Raw genomic sequence first — 26,646 nt, 5'->3', positions numbered from 1 at the left:
TCACAACAGCAAACATGCTTACCTTGCAGCGTGATTTGCCATTGACAATGGTGTCTGTGGTGAAGCCCTCTCGGCTCTGAAGGTGGGCAAAGGGTTTGACGGCTCCCCAAGATTCCAAGTAACGGGTCATTCTCACAGATGCCCGCATCTTCAGACCATCATTCACCCGAGGTTTAGGCGCACTACGGCTGTTCAGTGATGGGTCCTTAGACTTAAGACGTGCGCACACACACACAAGGTTTTAAAATGTTTTATATGATTCAAGTTATTATATTTCTTTAAAATGGTTCAGCATCATACCAGCAATTGTATGTAAAAAAAGGTGTTTTCAAATACTCCATATTTCTCATTCACTCCTCACAATGTGCAATTTCAAGTACAATGGGCAGAGAACTCACCCGTGGATCAATGACCAGGTAGGTTTGGACATTGAGCTCTTTCAGGTAGGGGTCCCTGAGGTAGCCGTTTCCCTCTTCCACTTCATAAGCCTTGTTCAGGTGCTTCAGTGTCGCCTCTGTGATGTGGACACGTCTAATAGTATTGGAAAGCAGGAGAAACAATGACATTTTTTGCATGGCGTTTGTAAAATACTTAATGTCTTTTACTTTATGGCGTTTGGAATTATTCAGTTAATTTGTTAATTTACGTCAAAGAACAAAGCGGCAAAGCTGCACCAGACGATAACCTGATGTGGGCAAATGCATATCTTAATTCCTATGACAATTTTACTTTGTATCAATGTGATTGAAAGCCTTTGCCATGTCGGTGATTGGTCGATGATTAACATTAAGAAATGTTGCCATATCTCAATTAATCTAAGAAGATGTTGATGGCTGTTAATAGATTTCCCATGCTGGATGTGAAACTAATTATGATGCAGCTTTTATTGTCAGTAATATCGTGAGTAGTTTTGACGTTCCACAGTAACAGCAAGTTTGCACAAACCTCAACCTCAAACTCGTGTAAGGAAACATGATGAATATGATATTCAGATATGTATAAGTGGTACCACTTACCCTGGAAGGCCTCCTGACTCCATGTGATTGGCCAGCGTGACATCATGCGACCACACGTCAAACTGCCACTTGCGAAGGCCAATCACACCGCAGAGCACGTTGCCCGAGTGCACGCCCACTCTCATGTTGATATCCACTCCTGTGGCTTCGCGTACCTGTCTGGAGGAGTTTCACAGCAAGACTCAACCTCATTGCTGTTGAAGGTTGTTTCCATATGCAGAACGCAGTCCTTCAAGGGACATTAACATGACATTACAACAGTCTACGATCCTTTCCATATGCGAAATGTCAACAAAACAAAGGACGATGTTACTGAGTTAAGGGTCCTTTCAATTCTAACAGTACAGTAAAGAAAAGTGGCTTCTGTCCTGGGCAGCTGGTCCAAGTCCTATTCTCAACACCTGCAAATAAAACATCATCCACTAGAGCAGACTCAACACTTACTCAGACCTTCCTACTGCTGTAATACATTCTTTAAAATGACATGTCATTTTCAACACATGCAATTCTGTGCATTACCACACAAGATTCTTTAAGTCACACAAAGTGTTTCCCTAAACTACAGACGTGACTAAGAATGACTAACCCTGCAGTCCACCATTACAGATATACCACACTATTCATTGAGAGGTGCCCCAAATAGCTTTTCACACATTTTATCTATTTACATAATTCATCTCAAACCTAATGTGCTTGTCACATCTCTTTGAAGAGTTACACTGAGAGATGCTATTTGCTGCAATCAGAGTTGAGAACGAAGGTTGGCACAAACTCACTTGATGGCTTCACACATGTCCAGACCCATTTTGACACAGTTCTTGGCATGTTTAGGCAGAGAGACTGGCAGCCCTGACACACAGTAGTAGCAGTCTCCAAGGATCTTGATTCTCATGCATTCGTTTTCCTACAAGAAATGAGCAACAACAAAGGAGAAACCAATATATATATTTATATCCAGTTTTATGCAACCACGCAATCTATTTAAAAAGTTGCTTGGTTGCATAATATGTGGGTAAGCAGATAGACAGGATATGAGTACACTACTACATTGTACTACTGAGGTTTAAGTGCCTTGGTCATGGTTTGATAAGACAGTGTGTCCTTGTACAAGTGCCCAACCCAGATTTTCCAGCCAGCTTAAGGTTTAGCAGAAATCTTCCTGTCACAACCACACTACTCTAATCTTTACAATATCACTGCTACAATCTCTAAAGCTTAAAGTCCAATGCTGTTTGTAATAATGGCAGAAAGAAATTCTAAATGATGACTCACCTTGGCAATTTGGTCAAACTTGCCAAACAATTCATTGAGCATGATGACCAGCTCTTTGGGAGAGCAGTCACTGGCCAATCGGGTGAAGCCAACAATGTCAGCATAGAGAATACTGAAAGACAGAAATCATACAATGAGAATGTAACACACACAAATACATAACACCCATCTAGCCATTAAGCCTGAAATTAGAATAAATATATTTACTAAGTGGACTATTTTTCATATATTTTCACATACAAAAATGAAATACTCTAATTTTAATTATTTGTCACAGTTTTAATTGTAGAATCTAGATAAACCACAGTAAGTGTGGCATCCATCAATGTCCATATCCACAGGTGAGACCTGTAGAAGACTTCAGGCTTCGCAGACTCTGCACTTTTATTCAAAAAGAAGTTTCCAGGTTTGAGTTATGGCGTTTAATTTCAACACAATGGATGGCCGCTGAGCAATGGTAACATATCCATGTCACTTCTGTCGATCTGTAATGCCTTGTGATTTACATCCAGTCTAGGCTGCTAAGGAAAAACAAATATTGGGAGATCATCCATGCAACGGCTTTTTCAATCAGTCAATTAACTTTACAAACTGACGTGGGCCACCTGGATGCACTGTTAGCTACTGATCAGTGTGGAGTGGACTGAAGAATACTAGAGGCCATAAAGCTTCCACCATTTGTGTCAAAATTTGGGCCTGAATTCTCTGCACAACTTTACGCCATTATGACCAATTATGACCATTATGACCCCTGAACTGGGGCACAGGATTTCAGGTAAAAAGCTCCTGACCCATCTCCCATTAACCTCTAGCAGACCTGATCAGTGACTGATTAAAAGGTCTGTCTGGTTCGATGTTGAATCACAGGCTTAGTGTAACTGGAGCTTCCATTCAGCAGACCCCAGAAGGACACTGATATCTCATCTGACCTCTTTAACACTCCAACACCACAAGGAGAAACAGCTGGAAGTTTGGCAAAAGCCCAGCCCACACCGAGCACCTGACCTGCCTCCCTGTCTTGGCATGTTTGGCAACACTGAGACCTGAAACTCTAACCATTGCAATGTAAGCCTTTGTGAACACTATGCCCATCTCTGAGCTACTGGACATGTCTGTTACTGTGATGAATGTTATGTACGTCAATTACCACATGATGGGAAATACACAATATTGAGATGCCCATTTATGGAAACTCACTGCCATATCGCAGATCTTTCTGCAACTGATGTAACAGCGAAATACAAATATAACCAGGGCTTACATCATTTCAAACTATGTACAGAAATATTCAATCAAAGTCCAACACAAACATCCATTGACCTGCGTGTGTGTGATAGAGTTCCACAGAGTACTAAATGTAGGCTATTATTGCATTAATTCAATGTGTAATGCATCACATCTATCCAGGGCTGATTACCATCGCTGACTGGTTAAAAGCTGCCGCCTGGCCTGAGTACAACTGGCTGTCTGCTGACCAGCAGAGGGACACAGACACTGCATCTGACCCGACGGTGTTCCACTGCCTGACTGAAAATGGCCAGGTGCTTCATGAGACAGACAGCACAGTGAATGACTGGTCTGACTGGGGTAATTATAGGGATAGGTCAGGGGGGAAGCCTATCATTCAACACATTCTTACTGTGGCTCTAAATGAACACGACCGATACCTTCATAATTATGTCTTGATTAGTAAAGACCAAAGGTTTAGTGTCTAAACATTCTGAAAGACAATATTAGCAGCCCAGTCATTTTCTGTATGCTTTTGCCATCTGTGCTGCCATTTCACTTGGATTCTAGGCCACAATTACATCTTTCACTTCAACCGATCTGAAGTGAAATTGTTCTTTAAAATGAAACTGCCAACACTGACAAAAAACAAAGAAACAAACAAAACTGCATTAAGGTTAAGTTAAGGTAATTTTAACTTTCCTCTTAAGAAACACACATTGATGCAATTCCCATATTTATGCAAGGCAGACACTGAATCTTGCCTACAGTTATATGAAAAAATGAGCTGGTGAGCCATCTGCCAAAGTTCAGTTTAAGCTGACCAAATATCTGTCAGCACTTGCTAAATTAATGAAACCCTCATAAAACAAAGAGCTACAACTGGGTCACTGTTCTGAAAACAAACAGACATACTGATCTGATCATACGAGAAATGCTCAGGGAAATCTGCTTTTTTGTGTGTTTGTGAGGAAACTGAGGAATTCTGAGATTGAGCACACACAAAAAGGACAGACTGTCCTCAACAGGTCTTGATGGTTGATTAATAAGACAGGCTTTTTAACCATCCCTCTAAGTGCATGGTTTGACAAGAAAAACAAGGCTTCCATGATGTGATGATCCTTTATAACACGGTCTAATCAATGAAAATCTATGGCTTTCCATGTATTTTAATGTGGCTTGTGGCTGTACCTGACATTCTCATGCCTCTTGACATAAAGACTGTGGAAGTTGTTATCTTTGACGAGTCGCTGCTGCTCTTCTTTGTCTTTACAGTCTTGCAAGCGCTCCATGATTGCCAGCTTCATCTTCATGGAGATGTAAACTGGCAGCACAGACTGCAGCAGGTTCTCCTGCAAACATACACACACACACATGCAAGCATGATCATAAGTACATAACCTCAGACCCCCAGACCCACCTCATCAACATCTAACTCTCTATTATCCAGATATGAACTTCTGTCTCAGCAAGCATCCATCAGAGCCCTGTGCACCTGTTTTTCATTAAATCCAATTAATAGTAAAGGAATCTGAGTTTTTTTTTTTTTATTTCATTTGTGCCCGTCTCCTCTTCTATGTTGCTAGTGTAGTTATACCACATCACACACCTTTTAGTTGGAAATTGGAGTAGGGGTGGTTTATAAAAGAACCAGCATGTTCATACAGGTATTAAAGTGTGTTTCATACTCTACCAGCAGTAATAGCCAGCAGCCTGATGAGTGTTCAAAGTTCAATGGCTTGATTAAGACAGGAATCTGAAGAGGCAGCTTCTCCAGAAATGATTAATCTCTCTTCATAACACCGGTAAGGCATCAGGTTAGATCATCTGACCACACAGGATGAGCTGAGGCTCGTTAAATTCATGTACAAAATACACTTTACATGATACAGGCACTGCAAAGGGCTTTAGAATGCACATATGGATGTAAACAGAGATAGACAGAGACCAAAGCAAAGTGTGTGTGTATGTTCCAGTAGGTGTCGATGATAAAGAGAGGGAGACGTCTGTGCGTGTTTCTGTGTGTGCATTAATTAGTGCTTGTAGATTTATGAGAAAACACTGCTGAAGTAAACACCTATGTTACATAATGTTTGGTCTTACTCTGACCTGTGCTTACAAATGAAATATAAATGTCACTTTTAAACAGGTATTCAAGTATAGACCTCATTAATCATTAATATGTCCTTCAGCTAATAAAGTCTGGATTCTGGATTCACTCTTTCCCTAATATTTGCACAAGATAGGTCAGGTGGGACGAGGAGTGTGTGTCTATGTGTGTGTGTGTGTGTGTGTGCGTGTGTGTGTGTGTGTGTGTGTGTGTGTGTGTGTGTGAATAGTTATGTTCAATTTCAAAGGGATTAAGTTCTGGGCTTCAGCTGGACCACTTAAGGACATGCACATTCTGATTCTGAACCTGACTGTATACTCCAGGTTACTGTCCTGTTGATAGTACTACCACCATACTGGATATAACTTCTAAAGAATCTCTCGTGTTTGGTTCCATTCATAGACACTTCAATTTTCTTTTGCAAGTCAACAGATCTGAAAATAACCCCCACCCCTTTGGCATGCTACCACTACATGTCATCGTATGCAAGGTGTGTTGTGTGGCTACTGACTTGTGTCCATTTTTGGTCTGACACAGTGCTTTGGATTACAGCAAAAGTTCAGATTACTTGTAATCAGAGCAGAGGATCTTTTGTTTTAAGAAAAGATGAATTTTCCATGTGTCCCTTTGCAAACGCCAAGTGTGCTGTCACGAGCCTTTTTATTTCCCTAGAGTGTTTATGGACACTCTCCAGGCTATACAAACATCTCAAGGACTCAAAATAATGAAATTGCACTTTAAATTAATTTCGAAGGTTACTGCAAAGAGGTGGATATGTTTGGACTCAAAACATTCCAGCTTTTCACCGTTTTAATAATTTTTTAGAAAAGCTAAAGTAAATCTAAAAGTTGAATTTGACATTTTAAGTTAGCATAGGCAAACCAAAACCAAAATAATCCAAACGTGTTTCTTTTTAATCATACTGTGACAACATGAAGGGTGGGAGAAGTCAAAAGGGTTAAATACTCACAAAAGGCTTCACATTTTGTGCGTATGTGTGTCTGTCTATAAGAATGTGTGTATGTGTGTGTATGGGAGCTTGCTCTCCTCGGTTGCAACCTGACCTGCTCCCATTCACTCTGGCTGACCTCTTACAGGGTTCAAATGACCCTTTTAGTTTCCCCAGAGTCTGAAACATGAAAACACACCTCTCATAAAGTGGCCTTTGTGTAGATGAAGGTGGTCGGCTGCAGGATGCGTCACATGATATAATGCTGCTGTAAACGTGAGCAGTCTTTTATTTCTAAATTCCTAAGCGTCACTAAATGCATGCAGTGACACACATTTACTTTGATTTATGGGAAAGCACTAGGGCTGGAGGGTCAGTGGTGTTCAACAGAATTTCATTAGGGGGGAGTGCTAACGTCAACGTACTGGGCTGCTGAAATGAATGTGGGAGCACAATGAGAGTTTCTCATTGGTTTCCCCCACCATGTCCCTGTTCTCTTTGGCTAACTTTGTGCAACAGGCTCCCTTTTCTCAGCCCCATTTCAAATACAACAGGAGGTTTGAATCTTAATGATAATATCATTCCCTTCTGTCCTGCTAGGCAGAACCACAGCTTCCCTGTCAGCACGTTTTATGTCTCATACTAAGCAACAGTCATAACAAATGATAAAAGGGGAAGATTTGTTTTAAAAATGCCTCTGAAGTCGAAGCAAGTCAGCACAGATGCATCTAATTTAACAGGCATCGCAGGAAAATCTAATTTGAGAAGGATTTGTTAGTCACAATGAAAACATCCATGGGAGAGTCAACATGAGGGCAGCCAAAGGCAAAGCTTAAAGATGAAAAAAAATTTCTGAGAATATGGCAGTAACACTTACTGACGAAATATTTCCACCATTTGTCTGTAATGCTTGTTTCCATTCAGTGAGCTTACAAAAATACAGATGCAGTAAAATAAAAGATACTGAAACGCTCATCACAGCTGGCTCAGAGTATACAGGACACTTCTCCTCTGACTCCAGTGAAACGGTGGTACGCCATCAAACCTTTTAACAAGTATGGATCATGCAATGAATCACTGCTCGATGAGAGTGTATATGGATATAGTGTGGGTCTAATTCAACCAAATAAACGTAATAATCCTTAAACCACATAGACTGTAAAGACTCACTTTTTACATTTTGCCTGATTTTGATTATTTTTATCTAGATGGAGATCATTTTTGTTTATATGTTTACAGTAATTGTTTTGTTGTTTGTAAATTGCATATATTGATCATTGTTACAATACCTTTCTTAATGAGGATCTATGTAGACTGTTACAGTAGCAGGTGGGTTTTTACACACACGTATAAAATGATCCAACATAAACACGTTTACTTTAAAGATACATACATTAAAATAGTAAGACAAACTTTGAAAGGCTTTGGTAACAGATTGTAACATGCTTTCATATTTAATGGCATAAAACAGAGTGTAGCTATTCTTCATTATAAACTAAACTTCAATAGTCAGTGTATGACACTAACCTGTTGTCTCTTTTCTATCTCCAGCTTCATCCGCATGCTCAGGCACCTCAAGGTGTCTTGAAAGGTCTGCCTCAGGGTTTTCTCCATCAGGACTTTATGGAAGGCTCCCACCACACTGCCACACAGAAACACTACTGCATTGGACAGCAGCTACAGAAACAGACAAGTAGCAGATGTTAGAGCTCAAATGGACACAGTAACATACATGTATGCACTCACACGTGCACACGCAGACACACACGTATCTGGGAAGTGAGAAATTACTTTGTTGGTGGTTTTACTTTGATATTTGAATTTTTGTATCTCATTTCTAAGTTCAGATATCTGCATATGACTGCAGAATCTGTGCAAGGAACAAGATTTTGGTACCATAAGCATTCTGGTTTCGGTTTATAGTCCGAGTAGTTTTGACCAATCACGTCTGAGTGACCGTGGTTGCATGCAGGTGAATAGTCCATTTGGAGAGCAAAAAAGACTGACGATGTCTGACGGTGATTAAGCTTTTAATTCAGGATTTTATTGTTATGTAAACTAGCAACTTGTTAAACAATCCATTTCGTTGTCTCTCGAATCCACTCTTGCGTCTCAAGTTGCTAATAGGACTGTAAAAACAAATATAAAAAGTCTTGGCTTCCAGTACAAAGGTACAGTGGATCCTATGCCATCTTTTGGAAGAACTGTCCATGTTCCATTCAGTCAGTATTATCTCACAGTGTGAAAATGATTAAGAGTATTTACAGGAAATACTGAACATTGACCTTATATAACCCATATTGGCTTGAAGTCTTCAACACACAGCTTAGCAGACCAATACACTAGCATCACAGAAGCATTTCTACAACACAGTGGCATAGTTTTTATCCAACTGGTTTTACCTGGTTGGCAAGGTAAGGAGTGGATGTATCGCTGTAAATGGTGAGGCGCAGTGTGAGGACCATGATGTGGGACAGTGAGGAGATGACGCTCAGCACCACAGCATACCACAACTGGAATGGCAGCATGGTGTACACGGTGAAGATAATGAAGAGAAAGAAAGGCACCTGGAAACATAAAGGTTCCATTATTTCAGCCTGTTGTGCCGCCACGAAATCAGATTCTACTAAATGCTGCATTCATTCACTCACTTTGAGTAATCTGGTTCCTTAAAAGTGTGGTCACATATCTCATGAAACTGAAAGATTACTTGTAGAAAAAGAGGTGTATGATGTCAGGTAATACCTACCGTATAACAAACACTATAGAGCTATTATCAGCAAACAGAGGGCCAAATTATAACCACACACACTGGAGTATTTGATTAACCAGTTTAACCTTTTTCTAAATGATCTGTCATCCAAATATTACAGATGGGACATATTTAAGAATTACAGCTTAGATCTAATAAAATAAATATTTCTAGAGCTTCTTCACATCTGTCCAGATTGTATTTGTTGTGTACAATTTACATGCCAGCAAGTTTGCGTGGCCTGGATCACGATCATCAAAAGTTATTTGCAACAAAAACATAACTTAAAGGGAGGTGAGGTTACCTGATCCCAAGGCAGGATGATGGGGCTGCTGAAGATGAAGGTGTAGCCCATGGTGAGGTGTGTGGCCCATATAATCAGGCCCAGCAGACGCCTCCATCTCTGTGAGAGCATCTCAGTGCACACCAGCACAAACACGGCCAGAAACACACACAGGCTGCTGCTCACCACGCTCACAAAGGCACAGTGTTCCAGTGCACTCTGCTCCAGCAGCAAGGGAGAAAGAGGAAAATAAACACACATTTCATTACAGTAATACAGTCATTTCTTAGACATATATCTTCCAGTTAGTAGAAATGAGGTTCATTTGTTACAATTGTTTGTCCTCATGCAGATTTCAAATGTTTGACATACATCATATTGCTTGTTGGACAGTTCAGACACATTTGCAGTGCAATGGTATTTCATAAAATACTATATACATAAGTCAAATTACAATTACTGGTATGTGTCAGCTTTAAAAGAAGGCAGTTGCAAATTTTATTAATTAGTGTTTAAGACAACATTAAGCAACTGTAAAGTGACAAAGAGACCATGCAGTTGCTGCCTGATCATCATCAACATCAAACACTGAAAAATTGTGAAATGCATCAACTGGGAAAGTGCCAAAACTGTAAAAGTTTACAAGACATTTGCTTTACAACACCACAAGTACACCCTCTAATCAACACCTTTATGAGTCTCAACAGAAAACAAAATTATGGGCTTCACCAAATTGGTATACTGCAGGACTGTTGCATTGTTTTGTATGACAAGTCTGTTATTTTGTCCATCCCTCTGTATGTACACTCAAGTCTACTCTAAATTAAGAAAATGCTTGCACCCTTACTTATCTTTTTAATCAGTAGTTTTTGCTAGTGCTTCTGACTTATTAATCTGTTCTCTGAAGCAAACCCGAGGTTTTGGATGAGTATAAGATGCTCCTGAGAGCCATTGATATTCATCCAAAGCATTGAGGTTTACGTAGGAGTGTTTTCTTCACAGCTGTCTCTGCGTCATGTCCTGTTCGCTCCAGGCCACCATCTTCCTGACTGAGTTACTGTACAGTGAGAAGCAAGCATGAGGGGGAAAGATTCAGCATTTGTGTGCATGAGTGTGTGCGAGGAAGCCTGTTTACATGTATGTGTCTACGCTTGTGCGGATATCTGTGTGTGTGTGTATTGTGCATGTAAATGCGTGCATAATAGCAACAACTATGTTCGTCCAAGCGTGCACATGTGGGTGACTGTCTTGGCATAAGTGGGAGAGAGAGAGTGGGTGTCGGAGAGAGAGCACGAGAGAAAACAAGGGGTTAAAAGGGCGCTGAAGAGTGAGACAGATGCACAAAGTCAGTGCTAATAGATCTCTGCTCAGAGAAGGCCATCTCTGCATTGTATGTTGAGCTTTCTGGTTGCCATGGCAGCATTGGAAAAGGCCAGATCTCAACTAAAGCACTTTCTAATCTCTATGTAGCTGTGAGCCTTGACAAAACCTTTTTGTAGGCGGAAAAAGAACAATTATTCTATATGAATAGGAGGTAAAACCATGTGAACAGACACAGCTGTAATGTTGAAAGCATGGCACACGAGGACTAAAAAACTCACATGAAACCGCATGAACTCCTCTGCAATATCTGCACACTCGTCATTTACTGTTCCCACTTATGAAACAATGGATTATGATGACACTGGTGTCTGTATAATCTTTCGGTATTTATATCTGCGGGTTATTTATGTGCTTTATGTCAACAGAAAACCGTAATATTTCAACTGTGCTGTGTAGTGCATGTCCGCTGTTTGTGCCAGTATGAAAGAGCTATAGACAGAAAAGGCAGGGGTCAAAGCTGCTGTGGCTGGAAAATTAGCAAGTGTTAAATGACGCAACATGGACCATGTATGGAGGACCCTTGCATCTTATATTAAAAATACAATCCATAGACATCCTCCCACAGCTCTAGGAGACATATAGATCCGCTGTATTTAGATACAATTTTAAGAACCCCGAACAACAGGCTGCTTAATACCACCTCTCCATCCAATCAGAGCTGAGACTGGTGCCACAAGTGGCACTTGGTAACATTGGCTCAGCCAGTTTTCCTCTCAGCATTGCTCTTCATCCAATGTCGACTGGAGTGAAGTTATATAAGTTGACAGTGGCTTTCTGACACCGGTAGCCGCCCCCTAACAGACACCCTGCCCCTCCTTTGCATTTAACAACAGCATTATAGAGCTCCATCCCAGCATTTTCTCATAACCCTTCTGCACCCCTGGCAACTGTGTGTGCAGGAAGACAGCCAAGAAGAAAAAGGCAAAAAGGAACAGAAGGAGTGAGTGATGGTACGTCCGCAATGGATTAGGGAGTGAGTGACTATGTGACTTTTGCATGTTTAATGTCACAATTTTTAGTTTCAGGACATAGCTGTGTGTGTGTGCATGTATGAACAAGAGACCAACTCAGTGTGTGAGTGTACACATGCTCCTGTACAGGACTGCGTGAAAGTGAACGGCCTTAATGTTCAAGCAAAATGTCGACTGTGCCACAGAGCCAGCAGCGACACAATAGAAGGAAGGTTAAGATGTTTTTTCCAACAAGGGAAAGTAATACAATCTCTGGTGAGAGAAGCTGTCAGTTCACTATATGAACTGCCGGTCTGACTGACTGCTCTGCTACCTGCCATCAAGCCAAAATCAACAGCAAGCCAAAGTCAATGAATACCTGCCTTTTCCTGTCACAGTCAGAACCACGATTACACTCTCTACACTTTGACAGCCTCACTGTTTTAACCACCCTTCTTGAGTCATTTTCTTCTATTCAGTTTTTTAAGTTTATAATCAGTTTAGCAAGGAGTCTGTGCCTCAGTGAATATACTTGTGCTCAGGTCCCCATGACAGCAGGCAATTCCTCTGCTGAAAAATGTTTGAGCGAAACTTAAGCACGACCAGCTCCAGGGCTACTGTTCTGCAGCTCAGCCTGGCCTCTGACCTCTCCGCTGAGAATGGCAAGACAATTTCCTGACAGAGAAGAATCATTAGCATCACTGAACGTGTGCCTGGTTTTGTTTGATAGATGCCTTCCTAGGCTGTCCTCTTTTCTAATCCAGGGAAAGCAACTGAAATATGCATTCTCTATTTTCGTGTCTATTTCAGTGATGTCCTCCTCCTTCAAACAGTTATACAATCACTCACTCATTCACACTTCTGGGAAGCTGCACCAGTAGTGAAGGGGAGTTAAGTGCTGTTTTTTTTTTTTAAGTAGTGGTGAAGAGAGAAGAGATTTTTCACCAGGTTCTTCATCGTTTGTTACATTTTCATAGCCAAGCTAGGGGATAGGGATTCAGACTGCCCATCCAACCACATCCCGTTTCTCTACACATTGAGTTACTGCTGCTGTCCTAATGTACCACATTAGTCCCCATACACTATTCAACTCAATCAATCCTGTCCGCACCTCAGAGCGACACACAACTGACACGAAGCCTGACTTGATGCCTCTTTATTATTGATTTCCATACTTTTGTAAACTATATGTCAATACAGCATGACAATAATATAATTCTGGACTATTTGCAATTCAAAGTCCAAGCGGTTTTTGTGTGATGAACACTGGGTGGCCACTTTATTAGATACGCCTGAACAATCTAATGCAATCCAATCCAATATCCCTGCCATAACCTTTATCTTTACAAAGCTCATAATGTTCAGCTTCTGGTGATTTGGTCAAAGGTGTTGTTGTATTGGACTACATAGTACTGAGAGGTATTATTTTTACATACATGGAAAGGGGGGCTACACAGACCTCTCAATATAATGCACCTCAGTGCTATGCTAAAAACTAATAATTAAGCAGCATTTAACAAACCATTTCTCATTAGCCCTCGACGTTCATGGGCTAAACTTTACGGCTCGACAGAAGAGGCGAGTCAGTGAGTGAGTCGACGGTCGTGGCTAGCTCAGACATGCCTGTAATAACAGCAGGACAGAGCGGGAGCCGGTTTGCTAAAGCTTTTTCTGTGCTCACAAAGTAAACTTAGTTAAGATCGCAAATGTTCCCATTTCCGTTGGTAACGACTGTAGTTGATGCTATTTATCTTAGATAATGGAAAGTAAACTCCATAAACACATTACAGACCAATGAAAGAAATGCAGAACGAGAGATTGCATTGAGTTAGAGAAGCAAATGGAACGGAGGCTAGCCTGGATGTGGCATCACAATTTAGCTCTCCATGACAGCGTCAAAAGCTGAGCATCATAGGTACTTTTTGAGCAATGTATTGGATTGCATTAGATTGTACAGGCGTGGCTAATAAAATTGCCACCGAGTGTATCATTTGTAATATAAGCTGTTCACCACTGTCGTAAAAACATCATGTTGTGAATGTAATTTGTTACACCTGTGCTTTTCCTGTGATGACAAGTCAAAATGTCTAATGTGAAAAGGTCTATAAGCCTCAGTTAGCTGAAATCTGTAAAAAGGCAGCTAATTCTGCAAGGTCTTATCAACCTCCTAGAGCCAAGTTTAGACAGATAAATCAGGTAATATTAGCTTATTACACATATATTTACATGACAGCCAACAAGTTAAAAAGAAATTGCATAAAGAAATTTAGAAACAGCGACTCATTGTTTCATTGTTTTTTCCCCACCAGAGAGCACTGACAAGTTGATTTTACATCTGTAAAATGTCCCATTTAATATGTATCTTGGCCAAACAAATGAAAGAAGAAAAGAAATCTGAGGGATCTGCATTAAGACTGTTTGCAAAAATATATACACACTATTGGCTGGTACATCTTTATCTGATTTTTTAAACTCAAAATTGTCTAAATCAGTATTAATAATACAGTACTGGTTATACTATAGGTGTTCTATACTTAGGTTATACTCAACAGTCCATTAGTAGCATTTATAGTGGCTCAAAATAATACCTGAACTAGGCTTCAGAAAAAGTTATTTTCTAATGTCTTTAATTTGCTTATCTGACAAAAAAAAACAAAACAGATCACTGCTTAATGTAACTATGGTCTGGGTTATAATTATCAGGGCTGGTGTATAACATACAGTCTGTCACTTTTAAGTTTCAGGAGAAATGTCAATGCAGCCATTCAGTCAAAGTCGAGTTAGAACAACAGCACTAGCTTCACAATTTACTTGCCATTGTACTGTCCACAATAAGATGCATTGTGCTGATATCAGAGGTACCTGCCATGCTCAAAGACAGAAACACTAGTGAAGTTACTTCAATTGTGAGTGTCAAGTCAGACTGGTTAGAAAAAAGGTCCATTCACAGTATCAGCATTGTTCTTTAATTACTCTGTACTACTGTTACATTTAAGAGACCATGAGCTGACAACAGTCGCAAACTTGGTTTGCATCATATGTCAACACTCTGCCTTGGACCAACTATCTTCTTCTTGTGCTATTCCTCCCATTCTTACACCATGTGTATTGCAAGGGCACAAAAACACAAAGAAAGAAGGCAAATTAGATTTCAAGAAAGTATCATAGCATAGCATAGCACTGCATGTGCCATGTTTTGTCATGTTAAATGCATCCATGGCTACCCTGTGAACATCTACACATAAGCGTGACTCCCTTCTGATTTATTTCTGTTATTTACCAGTTCACAGAAATTTTGACCTGAAGTGACACAGTTAACACTTTGAACTCTGAAGCACACCAGCTGTTTAAAGCCGGTTGAATAGTAAAATTGTTTGTTTAATGTCTCTTTGCAGACAATGACCATATTTCATGGGCCGAAGTTTACAAGAACTACTGATCGATGGCTAATCACCCCACTGCCTCAATGGCTGCTGATTAGTGGGATAATGTTACACACATTCAGTGTCTAATGCACAGGTTTTGAGTTACAGCTAAATGTTTTCTGCACAGTGAAGAAAACACAGATATCTTTTTCCATTTATTAAGAAAAACCTTCATGCTTAAAAGTGGCTCACACTGTATACCTGAAATACCTAAATAACGAAAGTTTTCAACAAGCACATGGAAGTGATGACTCACCAGTTGAAGGGCAAAGAAGAGGATGAGGAGGATTCCACAGGCGAGCATGGAAAGGCCCAGCAGGAGCACCAGCGGCTGATACTGGCTGATGCAAGAGAATTTGCGGTACAGTGCCTCATTTTTCAGCTCCTGGTCGTTCAACAGGTACTTCCCCTTGGCTGGCATGGCTCACACTTCTTAGAGAGGCATATCAGGTCTTAACAAGGAGCCCCAGAGAGCAGGAGTGTGTTTCTCCACACCTTGTCTGTGTGTGTGTGTGTGTGTGTGTGTGTGTGTCAGAAGTTTGTTCAGTAGAAGTCCACAGTTCGAGATCTGTTCGGGTCCCCTTGCTAGCTCATGATGCTCAAGTGAAACTTGTGTTTTTCCTTCGGCGTGGCATCTTGAATGTTGTTGTTGCTTCTCTCACAGCTTCATTGTAGTTGTCTCTACTAGTCCTCCTCTGTGTGTGTGTGTGTGTGTGTATGTCTCTCTCTGATTCTCTCCCGTTCGCTAGTCCTTTTGTGTGTTCTATCCTCTGTCTGGTGTTGGCAGGCAGATCCGTTTCATCCTTTGCCAGCTACTGTGTTGCTCCCTTCAGTGGATTTGAGTAATAAGCCCGGGGTTGGGAGACACAGAGGGGGAGGGGAGGGGAGTTTAAGAAAGGGGAGGAGAGGGATAAGGAGGAAGAGCAAGAGGAAAACAGGAGCTGGTGAGGGCAGCAACAAAGGTCACCAGTAATCCCACCAGGTTGGAAGCTCCACTCCTTAGAGGCACATGGAGGAAGAAAAAAAAAAAAATTTTACTGAAGGTTTGGTGGCACACATAAACAAAACAAACACCGGCCAAAACTTTAAAATTAACAATATTTTTGTTATAATATATAATATTGAATGTTTCATAAGGATATACGACATAAAAAAAATTTGGCTTCACTGATCTGAAAAGGAACATGGCCACAACTGAAAAAGGCAGAATGTAATCAGGCACCTCAAGTGACTCACTGAGAATACTGTGAGAGGGAGACATAAATATCCGGATCCCTCAATGAGCACATGCTTATTCATACCTGTACGCCACAATTTCCACAATCCAGAAAACCCCATCTCTGTTTACCCCAGGGTCCTTGCTCAATTTGCCAGAACTTTCATAGAAAGCAGCAATAATGATGGGCGACACTGCTAATGAGAGCAGTTGCTTTGGAGCCATTTACTGAACAATACAATGTCAGTGAATGAAGTTCTATACAGCCACAAGCCACACAAACCACCTTATTCACCCTCAGATGACGTAACAAACAAGATAGGTCCACAGCCGACGGACAACAGGCACCCAAACCAAAGACAAGTGGATTTGTGACTTGTTGTGTGCTTATATGCAATCCATATCTGTACGCATCATTCCCTGTGAACTGGAAGACGATGGGATCTGAGGCCAATGTCTCTACTTGCTAAGTGAGGGACCATGCCCTATTTACATTACAGGCTGAGAGAAGATGCCAGGAAGGCTCTGTTAAAACACACACTGGGAATATCTCTTCAAACAATTAGAGGCCCTTTGCCAGAGCAGCACGCAGAACTGATAATTACAACGTACAATTCATAGACACCACAGTCTGACAGGAGATGCAGGGGCAGTGGAGCTGACATAAGGCCTGCATTATGGTAAGAAGTAAACCCTGCTGCAATTCTCCTGAAAATACTGAGATTACAAATTCTACTGTTTAAAAAACTAGAGAGCAGAGAATTTGGTTGTAACTGCGCAGTTCTAGCTAAGCCCCACATATTCATTTAGGAGAGTGGGAGAGACACTGGCTTAAAGTTCAATGGAAACTATGTGAACTTCGCACCGCTGTCAATAGAAACCTAATTTCCTCCGGTTCTTAATATTGCTGTAGGCAGTGTGTGTATGACTCTGCTTCATGTTTGCTCCTCACATAGCAACAGCGACAGATGCTACATGCCATAAAAAGAGAAAAGGGAGAAGACACATAAACACACACCTGTTGCATTTTGTGTAAGTGAAGAGTGAACCACAATGTTTCCATCTTGTACTGATAAAATGCATTGCCACAGTAAGCAGTGTCATGAGTGACCCGCTAGCAGTTTACAACCACCTTTAACTTTTCCCTTTCACTGCTGCTGCTGCTGCTGCTGGACAGAACAACATCCAGCCGGCTCCCCCCAGCCTCAAATAATACACCACAGGCAGTTTGACGGCAGTAAAAGCAAGAATGAGAGCAGGGAGGTAAAACAAAGCACGTAGCACTGGTGACTCGATTGTGTCCTCCGCTAGCATCAATAAGAAACAGCTGACCTGTAAGAAGGGAGGTCTGAGTGGATGTTTACTGGCTGTTTACACTGGGGGAATCATTTACTTGAGGTACTTAGAAAATGCCTACTGTTGAGATCTTAACCCTGGGAACGACTGTGTGCAGCGCTTTTGTACATTTTTTTGCACACGCTACTAGAAATGTCATCTTAAAGAGTAGACATAGAAAGGAAAAAATATGCAGGCCTGGAATTAAGTCATTTCTAGGGCAAGGCCACTTTGGCCTTTGATAAATACGAATCATGGTCAATACCAGTGGTGCAATAGCAATAAGGGATAATCAAATATTATGTACAAAAAAATCTGACTGACCATAAAACTGTAACCTGAATATTTGATTTTTCCACAAAACGCTGGCTGATTAAAAAAAAAACCCAAAAAAAACCAAAGTGAACTCATGATATTGATTGTTGTTGTTACATTTAAATGATAAAATAAAGACTATAAATGGGCTAAGGGTGATCAAGATTAATCCAACCAAGTTTCAAAATCCACACTGATTGGGATTTGACTCATTAACCAGTCACAAAAATGACCTAAAACACTTTTTTACACCTTAAACAATAAATACACTGATGAGAAACTTCTCAAGGTGAGACTACTAGTCTCCTCTCAGCACTCGATAAACACACGCAGCAGATGACAGATGCAGGAAGTCAAATTATGCAGAGAAATATAAGCCATTTGTGGGTGAATAAATGGTAATGTTATTTATAAAAGGAAGCTAAAAAAGGGCAACGAGAATGCTGACTTTTAAAGAGTCCTTAACAACACCATCAAGACCATCACGTTAAGAAAAGTATCTTACGAGCGCATAGACACAAAGGGCAACCATTCACTGAGAACTGCTATCAGAGTACTGAGTACAATTAGCCGATAATTAGCCTGATCTGCTACAATCAGTAATCAGTATAAACACACATTATTAGACTATAAACCACAACATCACTGGAATTGAATATTACTGAATGCCATGTACAGATTTCACAGTAATTTATAAGCTCTATGAACATTTGGGATTAGCTAACACTGTGCAGCAATGCTTGTAAACTTTATAAACACAAGGATTAATCTTACACCGTACAGTGTTTAGCTGCACATAACGTTAATTGTTAGCTATTGGGTTAGCTGTTAATGCTTTGGGAGTGGGAGAAATCTTGCGCTATTGTTGATGTCCAGCGTGATGGAGACACTGGGAGTTTTTTCATTTGCTGCACTGCTTCTAATTTTGAATGAGGAAATCCGCAACTTTATTTTAAGGACACATTAGCCAGGTCAAGACAGGGAGTGCCAAACTGGCCTTGTGGTAGCAGTGGCATTGCCGCCACATCCCAGAGGATCCTTGGTACTGGCCATTGGTGTTCATCCAGTGACCAAAGTTGTATTGTTTCTTAAAAACTCTGAAACACACTAATCATCCAGTAAGTGACAAGACCATGAGCATGACCAGGAAAACAAGCTGAAGTGCAATCGTGGACCAAGGCCAATGTGCCACTAACCTAACCTGCTCCACTTTTTTCTCCATGACTGAATACCACAAGGAAAGGAAGTGAAAGTAAAATATCCTATATCAATGATCAAGGTCAGATGGCTCAGGGACTTCAGCATTTAAAATGTTTGGCTAGTCTTTAGACAGCCATTTGACACTGAAAGACCTCTTATTTACCAGATGTTAAAGCTTCTGAACCTGATGGTGCTTTTTATGCTCCAACTCCAAAGTTACCATGGCAGAAAAGCAGCGCCATCAGACCTTTGGTTATGCTGTAGCACTGAGCTGGGAGAACAGAGAGACAAGGATGTACGCTTCAATAGAGCCGAGTCTCTCAGCAAGCCCTGATGAATAGCTCAAACTGTGCTGCATTGACTGCCAGGTCTTTTACTATGAAAGCTTGGCAATTGAGGGAATCACATAGCAGCCTTGTAAACTGGCGTCACTGAATCCTGGAACAGTAACCATACAAAACCAACTAACGTCACTGTGCGCTCGCTGCTGAGACGCAGGGACATACAGACCCTCGCGTCAAAGAAAAGACGAGGCAAAGTGCAACAGAAACTGGGAGCTGTGTGTGTGTGTGTGTGTGTGTGTGTGTGTGTGTGTGTGTGTTTATGCAGCTTCAGAAAAGCAACAACGTGACTATGGTAAGCGTGGAAACCAAACTATTCTGTGTGGGCTTTTATTACTCTGGAGGAGATGAATTAATTACTAAAAGTTGCTTTTGTTAGCATCTTGAAAAGGCTGTACATTACTTGAGTCATCAAAAGTGGCAATCTGTGAGTTCCATTTTTATTTTTTTTTATCATTTTGGCATCTTGTTTATCATATTAACTCATCATTTCTGTAGTGGTTTTGTACTACACACTGCAGAAATCTGCTGCTTATAGTAGTACTGAATACTGGAAGTAATTAAGACTTAAGCCAATATTTTTATGCTCTTTCTATTCACATGACAATGTGAAACATGTGTACTGCACCTTGGGAACTTTTGGTTTGTATGCATAAAGTGACTAATCCACATGGGACCTTCTGCATATAATTGCTATTTATACTATATTAAACTATGGTAAACTTAGCATGTTCAAGAGCACACACAAGCAGTCTGTTAAGCAGCAGAGTGACATGTTTAGCCTCCCAGGAAACAAAGCAGGAGTAGGTATCCACAGGGCAGCCTAAAAAACACCAGGCAATGCCAGATGTCTAACAGGAAACAAAGCAATTGGAGGAGATCTGTCAAGCATCTAGACACAATGCAGTCCCTTAGTCTGTGGATGCTGACACATGTTGTTTTGTTTTGCATGTGTATTTTGGCATATTAGATTTAGAGAAACACGGATATACACTAAGATGGATAAGTGTGTGTGTGTGTGTGTGTGTGTGTGTGTGTGTATATAGGGTTGGGTGGTAATCCGGTAATAAGGCATCCCACAGTATCTAAAAATAGCAACAGTATCAGTTTCATTACTGTCATAAAAGTCCAGTCCATTCAATGTATCTGGTTTTATCTGGCTGAACTTTTACTCGAGAAAAAGGTGACTGTGCAAAAGTACATGCTAAAAAAATGAACCTGAGCAGTTTTACAGATGTTTTAACACAGGTATGTCCAGGCGCTCATCTGGGCAGAGTACCGTTATCTCGTCCAAGCATACGGAGAAACTCCTCTGCTGGAAACACTTTTGACCACAAAACAGCGAAGGTAAGACATACTTTATAATTTAGCAAAGTTTTTTTCTGCTACTCTTTGGCTGATAGCTCGCCAAGTTTTCGTCGCAAAGTGAGGAGGCAGACATCTTCGTGACCACCAGACTCTCTGCTTTCATGTGATACCAGGCTTGTGTTATTTGCGTGAAGTGGTGAAATCAGCAGATGCAGTACCGCTGACGTGCGCTATTTTCGTGTTTTCATTGCACATATAATTTCTTGGGGTATGAATTATGTTTTGTTTGGGTGGCAATGCTTGGTAGAGGCTTTTAGCTGAGTTTCTCCCCGTCATTCTGGTATGCTACAAGTTAGGATTGGTGCTTCCTAGCGTGAGCATTGAGTGTCTGAACTGCGCACATGTCAAGCTGCCCTGCAAAGTGATTTTTAATTAGTCACGGTAATATCGTATACCCCCGGAAAATGTGGGGAAGGTTTGACGGTATCAAAAATCGGACTCCACACTCCGGAAATGTTCCAGTTAGTTGAATGCTGCCTGGGTATGGTCATTTCATTTCCTTTACACCAAGTCATCACCTCATGGGTAATAAACCAATCTTATCTGACCAATTTGGTGAGATCTTCACCAAACCTACACCCAATTCAAAGCCTTTTCACAGAGAGCAAACAGGCAGGTCTTTCCCAAGCAAATCACTCTGCTTTTATGGCCGTCTTTGTGTTGGCATTCAATAAGCTTGGACAAAAAAGGCACAAAGAATGACCTCTGTGAGAGAAAACAGGGAGCCACATTTCTCAGCCCATGCTCAACAGATCCAGGTTTAAAGACAGTAAAGGTCAACTGGACCAGAGAAACTAGGCTTGCAGACATCGGCTGTAGAGCTGACTTCCTTCCATCAAGCATTCAAAAAAACACTGAAATAGGCCTTTTGGTCTTTTGGTCTGATAATCCATTCTTATGGTTTATGTGCATAGACTGAAAGAGTGTTCAATCCACATTGAACCCATTCATATGAGACAGGTTAATCTCTGGTTGTCACTGGTAGCAAAGACTCCATTCTGTAGTGTACTTTGAAATCTACACTTCTATGCACAACCAGAGAAATACACTGAACATTAAATACCAAATATAGTTCATTTCAGTTTCAGTTCTCTCTGTATGCTGGTTCCCTCTGGAAACATCACATGTGGGTTCTCTTGTTTTGTATCTTTGTTTGTCTACTTTATTCAGTCAGTTAAATGTTAATATTATTGAACTACTTTTCTGTCCATAGTTAAGACTCACACTGTGCAATGTATGCTTAATTCAGTATTGTTTACTGGACAATGACTCCACAGAATTTCAAAGATGGTCAATTGATGACTTAGCTGAGAAACTGATGATTCAACTGCAGTAAATGTCTAGGAAAAGCTCAGATGGATGGATGGAGTACTTTTACTGATCTCCTATAGGAAATTGCAGGGTTGCAGGAGCAATTCACATATCACATAACAAACATAAAGTACGTTAAGCTGACCTGAGGCAGGTAAGAAAAACTCTATTTTAAAAATATATACACACGTGCATAAAAACTACTGTACTACAAGTGTTTAATGACTACTACTGTACTCATGTGTCCTGAATGAGCCAGCTCCGTCATTTTGTATTATAAATATTAATACTTACCGTGATACAATCAGTGACTTAAGAAGACAAATTACTCAGTGTTATTTTCAGTATGTACACGCGACAAATTGTATCCCAGTCAGAACTGGGTTGTGGAGTAGGCTACGTACATAATGTTGAAGGAGCCTGCTCATACGCAGAGCATTTCCATAAACAGATGACTGATGTATGTACAGCAATGAACGGGGCAGATTAGATTAAGCCGTCTGTCCTTTCCCCTCTCCGCTTCCCTCCTCCCAGTCCTGTCCACTGACATTGAATTAGCTGGAATCACCAGGAGGAGCTGCTGAAACCTAACAATATTAACAGGACGCTATCGCAGCACTGATTTAAGCTTCAAATGCCATTGCTTATAATAAATACAGGAAGTGCAAGCAAGAGCACCACGTGCTCGGAAGCTGGCCATTACTGCTCAAGTGTTTCACATTTACTTCCACAAACTGGAGCCAAGTCACACCACCACAAGTGAAACCATCAATTTTATTGCGTGACACAAACAGCAGTCCAAAGAGGGGTTTATTGATTTAAAGATACATAGAATTTAGATGCAAACATATCAGCCATGGGGCAAATTCAATATTGAAAAAGCACTCATTGAATTAGTCTACTCCATTTCCTTCTCATAGGCCATTTCAGTTTGAAAACACCTGCACACTCACAAAGGAAAGATGTTATCTGTCAGTCACCCAAGACATAATGTCAGGAAAGTCATACAAAATGAGACAAGGCTCAGAAGGTTCATGGTTCAATGAAACCAGTATGGTTAAAAATGAAAAATCACTTAACATTGTTTGGTACCAAGAGGCCTTGCAAAGCAATAAAAAAGGGGAATCCTCTCCTCTCTGACACTTACATCCCATACAAAACAACTTTGACTTGCTGCTGTGTGTGAATGTAATATATGTGTATGTAATATTGTTTTGGTCTTCAACTGAGAGCATCTTTATTGGCAAAATAAAAAATGTTGACCCTCTCTACACATGTTGTGGGATTATTTTTAGAAACACCATCGTAGCTTTTTTTATCCAGCACAGTTTGTGTTGAAACCTTTAGCATATATAAAACATATGTACGGTACAATCACACACATTGAAAGACGAGCTGCATGGAATGTTTTCTTTTTGTTTGATTTTTTTTTCCAAAAGATAGATAATTTGGAAAAATTGTGAGAAGAAAAACAGGGTGGAAAGAATGTGCTACAGTGAGAGAGACCATTGTTTCCAGCTGGTGCAGCCAGCCACATCCCCATTTCAGGTTTCATAACTGGACCCGCTCTTTCCTGTAACTGTGGAGCAATAGGGCTCCTCTGTATGCCCAGCCCCTTCCACCACCAATAAGAAAACCATAATTATCCCTTAGTACGCCAGCCAGCTTACTACCGGCACTGCCATTCAAAGAGAAACCTCAACATCTGCAACCAGCACAGCAGAGAGCTGTTTACACAGCTAAACAAAACGTAACGTGGATATCATGCAGAGCTGCTGCAACAGAAACGGGTGGCAGCTTCAGATCTGCCTGATGATGGTAATTTTCCAGGCAACCATAAAGCCCTGGCTGCTGACAGGGCCATCTGGAGCATGTTTTCTACAATATAATGTCATAAGTAGTGTTGTTTTAACTGTGTCCATGATTCATACTGCACATGTGCCTATATAACTGTACTGTTTGACCTTTACTGTCAAATAGCATTTTGTTAACACCAGAGGCTAATATGTTAAACATCAGCACGGTTTACACTGCAGTGTGTGAGTGCATAGATTTACAAGTCAGCCTACAGTGCTCATGAGAGAAGCCCTCTGATACACCAGAAGCAAGGATTAAGTATTCCCCTAACACAAGTGCCAGGCAATAGAGGGAAACATATTCCATGATGGTCGTCCTCATTAAACACATTCTCTGTTGTCTTTGGGAAGTACTGACAATAGAGGCCACTCCAGGACTGGGCAACACCACAAGGGATTTAAATGCAGGAAAATCCCTGCAGCGCTGTAGTGGTTTGACCCATAAGACATTTTTTCTTCCCTGTGTGTGATGCTCTATATCACCACCACGCCCTCAACTGTCAGCTGTGATGTCTGACCTGCATCCTGTGACAGTCAATGAAAGATGAGAGCCTACAATGGAAAAACATAAGACAGAGAGATCTCTCTAGGTCTGTGACTAGTTCTCATGGGTGAAGACAGTAGTAAAATACAAAGAAAATGGGATGCATAATAACAAACATGTTTATCTGTAGAATTATCATACAACATACAGACAAAGTTGACTCAGCATATAGTAAAATGCTTCCAAGTACAGTGGAAAATTGCCTTTTCTGAAAATCCATTACAAACCCATTGTGTGTACATATACTCTGTCTTTAAATATATTTTAGATTTCCAATATTAGCTCATGAATGTTTGTACAACAGGGTGAGGTCTTACTCCACATCAAAAGCAAATTAAGGTTAATGGGGCCTTGACAGCAGTGATTTACACACCACATTATCAGTGGCATTGCATAATATCTATTACACAATATCACAAAAAATGGGAGGTTACCAAGCTGCTTTCTGACACACTGTATGCGTATGTCATTCAAGAGAAGCAATAAAAACAAATCCAATGGTCAAAGTTGACAATTAAGGTGTGTCGACTGATTCACAATGTGAACTCACTGCAATGTATTGAGCAAGAAAACATGCCAACAAACAAGTAGGTGATAGCTGCCAGCAGCCTTGAGCAGCAAAGTGAACTGAATTATTTTTTTCTCCTGTCTAACCTTAACTACCAAAGACAAAATGGCAGCTAAAGATCTTTCATTCGACATTCACTCCGCTAACCATTTCTTCGTTTGTGCTGCTTCTACAATGAATGCAGGTTTTCATAGCCTATTACATGAGCTTGACCTCTGCCCTCTGAGGTCACATATTATCTGATTATGGTTCCTACTTTCCCATGTTTTTGTGTCCTAATGACTAATGGGGACAACAATTTTTGAAGCTTTTCCAGTATTTAGCGATAGCACAGCAGCCAACAGTCATGAAACAGACTGCAGTGTGATCCCTCCAGATGTTTGTGCACTGTCAATGTACATCCACTAAAAGTGTTTTTGCCACCAACAGGCTCAAATTGTTATTCTAAGTGTCTGACAAAGTTAAGGAAGGCATCCCTGCAGAGAAAGACCTTTTTGTTAAAGAGTAAAATCTGTTATGTTTACCAGAACACTGTTTTAAAGCCACCAGACTCCCTTCACAGAAAGAGTAATTTTATCATCTTAAAAAACACTTCATTCAAACTCGACAAAAACAAGATGTAACTCACCAATTCCTACTTGGTTTGTCTTTCAATGTTAAAACAATCATCACTAACTTTGGATTGGTTGAAATAATTCACAGAATTAGGAGTGGGAGAGGGCAGACAGGCCTGCAGAGCCAGAAGATTTTCACATCTAACTGGAGACTAATTTTCACTGGAGTGATATAAATATGTCAGACTTCAACCGGTTTTCCCAATTCTCCCAAAATCAAATATTTCCCCTTTTTTTGTTTTAACAATTCAAAAATATATTTGAGTTTAGAATTCATTGACAGTCCCAATTCTAACCTGCAGCCTCTTGCTGCATGTTGTCCAACCTCTCCCCTCCCTTACACTCTGCATTGCTCTCTCTAATAAAGGCTTTAAAATGCCCAAAGTGGCTCTCAGGTTAAAAACAGCAAACTGTACATTTGTTCCACCAGCCTCATTAAAATATCATTCTAATGTTCCTATGGTATCCCCACACACTCTCTGTGTCACAGGAATATGTAAGGATATGTAAAAATATGTAAGTCTGCTGTGTATACCACAGAAAATATTACAATTTTGATAACAATGAGCTTGTAATAGCTTCAGGCACAGGCCAGTTACTCCACAATATGT

The 26,646-nt window shown here is 40.6% G+C and overlaps 1 protein-coding gene across 3 annotated transcripts in view; it reads right to left on the bottom strand.

Moving 5' to 3' along the window:
• The window catches only part of adcy7 (adenylate cyclase 7), a 28,342-nt gene extending 12,449 nt beyond the window's left edge, over window positions 1–15,893 (bottom strand). For 2 of the 3 annotated variants that reach the window (XM_076747705.1, XM_076747788.1), the window contains exons 1-10: window positions 15,624–15,893; window positions 9,631–9,828; window positions 8,977–9,141; window positions 8,102–8,251; window positions 4,707–4,867; window positions 2,289–2,400; window positions 1,793–1,920; window positions 1,017–1,175; window positions 399–531; window positions 23–211 (exon numbers count right to left, since the gene is read on the bottom strand). In XM_076747705.1, coding sequence (XP_076603820.1) covers window positions 23–211; window positions 399–531; window positions 1,017–1,175; window positions 1,793–1,920; window positions 2,289–2,400; window positions 4,707–4,867; window positions 8,102–8,251; window positions 8,977–9,141; window positions 9,631–9,828; window positions 15,624–15,788 — 1,560 coding nt within the window. In that variant the 5' untranslated portion in view covers window positions 15,789–15,893. Of the gene's footprint in view, window positions 1–22; window positions 212–398; window positions 532–1,016; window positions 1,176–1,792; window positions 1,921–2,288; window positions 2,401–4,706; window positions 4,868–8,101; window positions 8,252–8,976; window positions 9,142–9,630; window positions 9,829–15,623 lie in introns of those variants that run through there. The other variant, XM_076747822.1, reaches the window with a different exon arrangement.
• Window positions 15,894–26,646: the final 10,753 nt, after the last annotated feature.

The sequence above is a fragment of the Chaetodon auriga genome, chromosome 1, assembly GCF_051107435.1.
Source record: "Chaetodon auriga isolate fChaAug3 chromosome 1, fChaAug3.hap1, whole genome shotgun sequence".
NCBI classification, from domain to species: domain Eukaryota; kingdom Metazoa; phylum Chordata; class Actinopteri; order Chaetodontiformes; family Chaetodontidae; genus Chaetodon; species Chaetodon auriga.
Note: the sequence above shows the minus strand (reverse complement) of the source record. Positions and strands in the feature narration are given on the sequence as shown.